This window comes from Capsella rubella, unplaced genomic scaffold (genome assembly GCF_000375325.1).
Source record: "Capsella rubella cultivar Monte Gargano unplaced genomic scaffold, Caprub1_0 scaffold_2, whole genome shotgun sequence".
Lineage (NCBI taxonomy): Eukaryota > Viridiplantae > Streptophyta > Magnoliopsida > Brassicales > Brassicaceae > Capsella > Capsella rubella.
In genome coordinates, this window is record NW_006238922.1 from 7,365,239 (window position 1) to 7,373,079 (window position 7,841).

A 7,841-nucleotide genomic window follows, 5' to 3' on the forward strand; every position below is an offset into this window, starting at 1 on the left:
GCCATTTGATTATAACTTATAGTGTAATTAAATTTTGTATTGAATGATTGTCATAAACATTTTTCTATTTTTTTATTTTTTTAAAAAATTAAAACCTTAAATATTTTTCCACCAATAAGGAGAGAGTGGAACCTTACTTTTATATATATGATTAACTATTGAATAAACTGAATGACGATGATAATAATAAATTTAAACATTATTTTTACTATAAAATAGATAATATTTATGATTTTTTAAAGAGAGTTCAAAGATCTCAATATCACATAATTTATTTTCGGTTTATAGAAAAATTATGATTCTATTGGAGATTATTTGATATAATCACGTCTACCAAAATTTGATTTTGTATCCTTAGCTGGGTTTAGTAATTAAATATTTAACGAACGTACTGATCACAAGATGTAAATAACTTTTCTTTTTTTGTAATTAATACTAATGGCATGCCATTGTAAATAAGTTTAAATCCAAAGGATTTTTTCAAAAAGTGCTGCAAAAATGTTAATATAGATAGTCTCACCCTATAACCAAATGTATGGTGTTAATTGAGTATATCAAAATAATTGAGTATATCAAATCAAAACTCATGTTTGAATATAGAGAAATTCTTAGTAATACCCTTTTTATGATGTCCTTTTTGTAAATCTACCATTTTCTGGCTAATTTCATTTATATACTCTCTTAAAATTTTATCTCTATTTTACTCTTAATGAACTACACCTACCCAAAACATTATTTTCTTTCTCTTCTTGTTGGTCGTCAGTCGTAATTGGAGAGGGTTTGTCATCTCTACTGGAGAGTGTTTCGTCATCGCGTTGCGTCAGGAGAGGAAATTATGCAAAATGTTTATTTTGCTAATCCCCCTTAAATATATGATAATGTAAATATTCATTTTTTATCAATATTTATAAGGTGTGATTGGGTTGGAAAATAATCAAATTTTCACTAATATTAAGTGATTGTGGTTTTTTGATCAAATAATAATTGTTTTTTTTGGATTTTTACTAATATTCAAATAATGATTTTTGGATGTTTACTAATATTTTTATCTTTATACATTTATAAGGTGTGACTGCAATAGAATATAATCAAATAATGATAATTTGGATTTTCACAATTTATTGCAGTCACCACTGTTCTAATGATTAAAAATAAATAAAAAATCGAAGGCTAATTTAAATAGTTTGAGACTTTTAGTGTGTTTCATATTATAGTTATGCACCATGAATATCTTTAATGGAAGTAAATATTAAAATCTTGAGATACATTTGTTTTGTAAAAGTAATATATATGAACAAATGTAAATGCCAAATCCTCAGAGCATTTTAAGTTTCTTTCAATCGTAAAAGATAAACTATTATTTTTAATATTTTTCTCTTTATTTACTTTTGTACAAATTTTGTATTAGTTTTTGGTGAGACTTAGCTTTTATATAAGATAATTAAAAATAATGATGCATTTAAAACCTTAGTAATACCTCGACCTTCGTGTTGTCACCACTGCAAAATTATAAACGATGATGTCACCACTTACTCGCGGTGATTTTTTTCTCGGAAACACTTTTCCTTATCACAAATTTACATATAAAGAGTTGTACATATAAACTTTTTCTCACATGAGAAGTTTTTGCGAGACACCGACGGTAAGAACTTTATCGGCAGTATAGCAACATTCCTTTGACATCATCGTCATTTGAACAGGAATATTCAAACGAGGGAGATTTTTGGCGAGGAATGTGAAAAGATGGTGGTTAGATTTGAAAAACTAGAGATCCTAGAGATTTCACACCATCGTAGTTTGATGGTGTCCTAGAAAGTTTGTAATAGGTCTAAATCCGGAAATAGCCCACTGAACAATTATTTATAAAAATTGCAAAAATGTGACTGGTTTGCTTCATTTTACCAACTACTATTCTTTGGTTTTTAAATAGAAATTTAGAATTGAAAAATAAGTAAAGTAATACACGTTTCCACATATATTTGAACTACTATACATACATACAGAATCTTTATAACATAAAAAAAAAACATTTAGATTTCAGTAAGTTTATGTTTGTATCTTCCACAACATGTGTTATTCAATATTCATAGAATGTTTGTGAAAGTTGTATATTTTTCAAAATTTACTTACCGTATAATCAGAATTTGAATCATCATAGAGTCATGTATCAAGTTGTTTGGTTATAAAATGATCATACATGTTTGTGACCAATAACATAGCTTCACAAATTTGTTACAATGTGTATATGAATACTTTGCTACCATCTTCATCTATTTGTCTGGAAAGAGGAAATCAACTAGAGGTGTCGGAGATCAAACGGAGGTACTGTCCAGTCGTCTTCTGAGTCCTGCAATCCATCATCCAAAGCGAAAACATCGGTGAGTCTCCTCCTCCCCGGCCACAACCGCCGCTTGTCCAAAGTGACTGAACCTTCATGGTGGATTTTTTGCTTCTCTCACGTCAAGAGGGTCTCAGCAGTATCGTTCCCTTACAGCCACTGAACTCACCGAACAAATGTAGGATACCAAGAACATGATGTGCACTGCTGACCCAAGACATGGCCTCTACCTCACTCCCCCATGTTCCGTGGAGAGATAAGCAAATGCTGAACGTGCATAACAATAACTCTTTGTCCTTTTGGAGTTTGGTTGTGTTATGGATACTTACGTTTGGTATCTGTTTCATGTTTGGCTATTATGAGAGATTCAATAACATAACATCCTTGTATAGCTAACGTTTAACTCGTTTTGTTATCAATATACTCTTCTTTTGTTGTGTGATAATTCCCATTTGCTAGTCCATGGTCAATCTTTATGGAACCTCAACACATCTCAAACGACTTTTGCATCGGACCAAGATTGGGGAAAAGAGAGAAAGTGACAAAACTTTTGTTCAAGTAATCTCAAATAGTGCCACTAGCTTTTATGGAAACATAAGAAAGAAGTATAGGTTGGAAGCAAGATCTTACACAAATCTAGACAGCATAGGAGCAAGGCTTAGAGACATCTATACAAAGACAATAAGGAAAGGATTCGACATACATGGAAAGAAACAGAACATATCAAAAGATTGTTACTAGGCAAATCATCGCTAGACTAGGGCCAAACAAAAAACCAGAAGTTTCAACGATAAGACCATATAGAAAACATCTATACCAAGGCAATCTGATTGGTCCTCCTCATTCAAAACATCTAGCTTTAACCAATAGATATACAAAAAGATGACCATAAGCAATGGAAGTTAGGTAGTAACAAATTGTGCTAATGCTTGAAAGCTGTAAAACCATTGATTGAAGTCAATGAGAACCAAACATATCCTGCAACCTACTTAAGTTCTAGCAGGACAGCTAGAAATGGAACAGAAAAACCCGAAAGTTCTCGATTCCATTTAATGATCACACACACCATTAGCTCCTAAACTAAAATCTGCCAAGAGTTTACAATCCTTAAAACCAAAAGACGAGGTCAACGAGAGCCATACACATATCCTGCGACCAAGTTAAGATCTAGCAAGTTAGAAAGACAAGGCGAAACGGACTTCTCGTCCTTGGTTCCTTTGATAATCAAACCATTGACTATACAACTCCTAAACTAATCACATTGGTGTCAACGATAATGAATCAAAACCCGAAAGTTCTTGATTCCTTTAAAGATCATACCTTTAGCTCCTAAACTAAACACTACCAAGAGTTTACAATCCTAGAAACCAAAAACCGATAACCATACACACATATCCCGCAACCAAGTTAGGATCTAGCAAGTCAGCAAGACAACACAAACGAACTTCTCATCCTTGGTTCCTAAGCTTTTAACATTGGTGTCAAAGAATGAAGAATCAATAAGAAACATCATAATCACACTTTATATAACAAACATCGACTACAAATCGTAAAGCACTGATACTTAGAGTATATTAAGTTTAGATTACTTGTACGAAACATAGGATAAGCAACAAACGTAAAATCATGATAATATGCAGAAACTGAATTCACAAAAGGAATCGTTGTTCTACTGTTCTTGATTATGATAAAGAACAACCTCAAATCAAGCAGCTTCCTTGACAGGAGCTGGAGCTGGAATCTTAACATAACCCATCTTCTTCAAGCTAGCAGCATCAGATTCTTCATTCTCATAATCATCTTCCTCAAAATCATAGCTCTGACGATTCACAACAAGAGCCCAAACAAGGTACATAGTAGCAGCGGTCAAAGCACCACAACCAACACCGAATAAGAGAGCCACAACGACGCTGAGGATGTCTCTGGTCCGATCTCTGAACGAATTGATGTTATCGGAGACCAAAGGGAGAGAGAATTGGGAACGAGCCTCGTCGTCCGATCTTTGGATCTGTTGCGGCGTCTCGTGACGGCGATTGACGAAGAAAGGAACGACGTGGTGAGGATTGAGACGACGGATGGTGAAGACGGTGACGAATCGGGTTGATGTGAAATCGGATTCGAGGTTAGGGTTTTCTGGGGTTATTGAGAGGGAATAGGACGAGATGAGGAAGGTTTTGCAAGGACGTGCGGCGGAGATGGTGGTGACTGAGAGGAAAATTGCGACGGAGATCGCGAGGAGGAGGTACGAGGATGATGACGACGCCATTGTTGTGGTATTGTATCGTCTTTGACTTCTTCTTCTTCTTCTGATTTTGGAACAAACCTAACCCAGAGAAGATTCGGTGAACGAAGAAGATTAAAAACGATTTGTTTTTTTTTTCTTTTTTAACTTTTATTTTATTTTTAAATAACCCCTCTATTTTTGTATTTAACCATACCTTTTGTTTTATTTCCTCATTGGAATTCTCCCAAACTTTTCACCTCAACTTTTTTGAGGTTTTATGAGCATAACACATCATTAGAATTTTAATCAATCAAAATATGATGATTAATATACATCGGTTATGAATGTTCTCTTACCATTCGCTACTGTCTGCAACCACAAATGTTTGCGAGATTTTTTTTTTTTGAAAACTTTTAAAATTTAACGATTTTTTTTTTGACTTTAATATTTTAAATTTAACATAATTTTTCCAAAAGAGAGGTATGTTTTGATTTCATATCTTGTATTCCTGGATGTTCTGAAAAAAATTGAAACTTCTTCGTAAAGCTCTCTCTGTTCTTAGAATCAGTATTGAGAATGGAGAAAAAGCATCTTTTTGGTTGGATCCATAGACTTCGTTTGGTCCACTAATCCATTCTTGGGGCTGCAAGACCCAGATCTTAGCATACCTCTCTTCTCGCTTGTTAAGGATACCCTTCCAGCTCACTATGATCTTCAGCTGCTTTCCTACATTACAACTATTCCTATATCTTCTACAAATGATGTTCCAATGTGGCAAGTTTTTAATCGTGAATGTAGACTTTAATTTGTTTCTTAAGATATATGGAATAACATGAGAGACCTCAAGCCTCTAGTACCATGTTATCCTTTGGTTTGGCCCAAGGCTTCTATTACCGTTTTTTTTTCCGTCTGAACTTCAATATAAATGTCACGATACAAAGGAGCAAATAAAATAAAAGCACAAACAAGACAAAATAGCGAAAGAAAAAACCGAGCCTCACCTTCCTCCCCATTTGTCTTCAGCTATTCGATTGTAAAGCCATGAAGCCCCCCCCCCCCCCCCCCCAATAAAATGTTAACCGCCCTTCCCTTGTAACACTGCAGGCGATGTCCCGTGCCACCGAATTAGCACGTATAGAGGACAACTTGAACGATACCAAAACCATCAGACTACACACTTGCTATATCATGAGTAGAATAGAACGGTACTTAGACCACTCAACAGGCTGTTCCAACGCCGCAACAGCAGCACAACATTCAGTTTTTTTTTTTCTTAACGTAATTTTATTAATTTTGTTATATGGGTTGCCACATTATTACAACCTGTACTTATTCTATTCTCAGTATTTCAACATGTACTTTTGATCTCTTCATAAAACAACACAAACTTGATTTATTCTGCATAAATCAACTTATACTTTTAAAACCATCTAAAACAGTACCTCTCCAATTGAGATAGATAATCACGATTACTAAACCCGATTAAACCATTAATCACGATTACTCATTGCGTTTCACCCTAATCCAAGTCTCAACAACACCATATAACCACGTAGCTTTGGGAGAAACATCTACGGTTCCTCATAATTGGGGAAAATAAATTTTGGGATCTATCGTAAGGATTTAGGAAGTTACGAGATGCATATTAGTCCTTTGCTATGCGAAAGTGTTACAGATTTCAATCCGAAAAGCAACGCAAGTGATGAAGCTGCTTATGGTTCTGAGAAAGTCACGAATGGAGAAGACAATGAAAATTCTTGTGATGAGGCTGGTGATGGTCGTGATGAGGCTGGTGATGACGATAGAGATGTTGAAGTCGAGAATTCGACAAGCCAAATCAAGACAAAACGAAAGAGACATGAGACTGAAGATGAAGAAGACAAAAGGGAGAGTAAGACGACACGGAATAAAGATGAAGAAGATGACATAGTTGAAAGGTTCGAGTTTGAGATAGAGGATTCTGTAGCAAATTGGTTTGATGATTTTAGGATTAATCGAAATATTGTCCCAGAGAGTTCAGATGAAGAGGAAGATCCCATAGTTGTTAGAGATAGAAAAATTAGGATTGGAACAAATGATAAGTTAGCTATTGGAAGAACATTCTTAAGTGGGTTTGAGTTCAAAGAGGTTATGTTACATCATGCTTTGAGGACAAGGGAAAACATTAAGCAAAACAGATGGGGGAAGGACAAAATGAGCTTTGTATGTGGTCAAGATAAAAGTTGTGATTGGAAAGTATACGCCGCATTCGACAAGACTCGGCAATTGTGGGTTGTGAGGACTACTTGTGGTTATCATAGATGTAAATCGAACGGGAAATGCAAGTTGTTGAAGAGTCCCGTCATTGGAAGGCTATTCTTGGATAAACTGAGGTTGCAGCCTAACTATATGCCTCTTGATATTCAAAGGCATATTAAGGAGCAGTGGAACATACTCAGTTCTATAGGACAAGTTCAGAGAGGAAGACTTCTAGCTCTTAAGTGGCTTCAAGAAGAATATGCTCAGCATTTTGCTCACCTTAGAGGTTATGCAACCGAACTCATAAATTCAAATGCGGGTTCCACTGCTGTTGTCGATACCTACCCTAATGCCGATGGTGAAGATGTTTTCAACCGTTTTTATGTCTGTCTTGGAGCAATGAAACAAGCATTTTACTATTGCCGGCCTATCATAGGGATTGATGGGACTTTTCTGAAACATGCCGTCAAAGGCTGCCTATTGACTGCTATTGCTCATGACGCAAACAATCAGATATATCCAATTGCGTGGGCAGCTGTACAAACTGAAAATGCTGATAATTGGTTGTGGTTTCTAAAACTACTAAAGGTTGATTTAAATCTAAAGGATGGGCAGAAATATGTCATCATATCAGACCGTTCTAAAGTAAGTGTTCTTGTTAGGCTCAATGTTTAAACATTTGTCTTCTTTCATTTTATATTAACTTGATGTTACATATTTACTTGCTTGTTTATGTAATTATGTAGGGAATCATAAGTTCAGTGAAAAATGAGCTACCAAATATTGAGCACAGAATGTGTGTCAAACATATTGTGGATAACTTGAAGACTAGGCATGGTGATAAAGATTTGCTAAAAAAGCTGGTGTGGAATCTAGCTTGGAGTTACAACCATGCTGAATTTGAAGCAAATCTGAACAAGATTAGAGCATATGATCGGTCTCTTTATGATGATGTGATGAAGGAGAATCCAAGGAGTTGGTCAAGAGCTTATTATAGGATAGGCAGACGCCTGCATGCACCTAGTGATAGTGGGACATAGG

At 35.2% G+C, this 7,841-nt stretch overlaps 2 protein-coding genes across 2 annotated transcripts; one reads left to right on the forward strand and one right to left on the reverse strand.

The window, feature by feature from the left end:
- Nucleotides 1–3,834: 3,834 nt before the first annotated feature.
- On the reverse strand, nucleotides 3,835–4,687 carry LOC17895786. The gene has a single exon (XM_006301582.2). The coding sequence runs from the start codon at nucleotides 4,602–4,604 to the stop codon at nucleotides 4,044–4,046; it is 561 nt and encodes a 186-aa protein (XP_006301644.1). The 5' UTR covers nucleotides 4,605–4,687; the 3' UTR covers nucleotides 3,835–4,043.
- A 1,513-nt stretch (nucleotides 4,688–6,200) lies between these two features.
- On the forward strand, nucleotides 6,201–7,840 carry LOC111832153. Its single transcript, XM_023788490.1, has 2 exons — nucleotides 6,201–7,445; nucleotides 7,547–7,840. Exons 1-2 carry the CDS (start codon nucleotides 6,201–6,203, stop codon nucleotides 7,838–7,840), a joined length of 1,539 nt encoding a protein of 512 aa, XP_023644258.1.
- The last annotated feature ends 1 nt before the right edge of the window (nucleotide 7,841 follows it).

Coding starts and splice junctions, on each gene's coding strand:
- LOC17895786 (XM_006301582.2), bottom strand. CDS start 4,604: ATGGCGTCGTCATCATCCTCGTACCTCCTCCTCGCGATCTCCGTCGCA.
- LOC111832153 (XM_023788490.1), top strand. CDS start 6,201: ATGCATATTAGTCCTTTGCTATGCGAAAGTGTTACAGATTTCAATCCG. Junction 7,446..7,546: donor TCATATCAGACCGTTCTAAA/GTAAGTGTTCTT, acceptor GTAATTATGTAG/GGAATCATAAGTTCAGTGAA.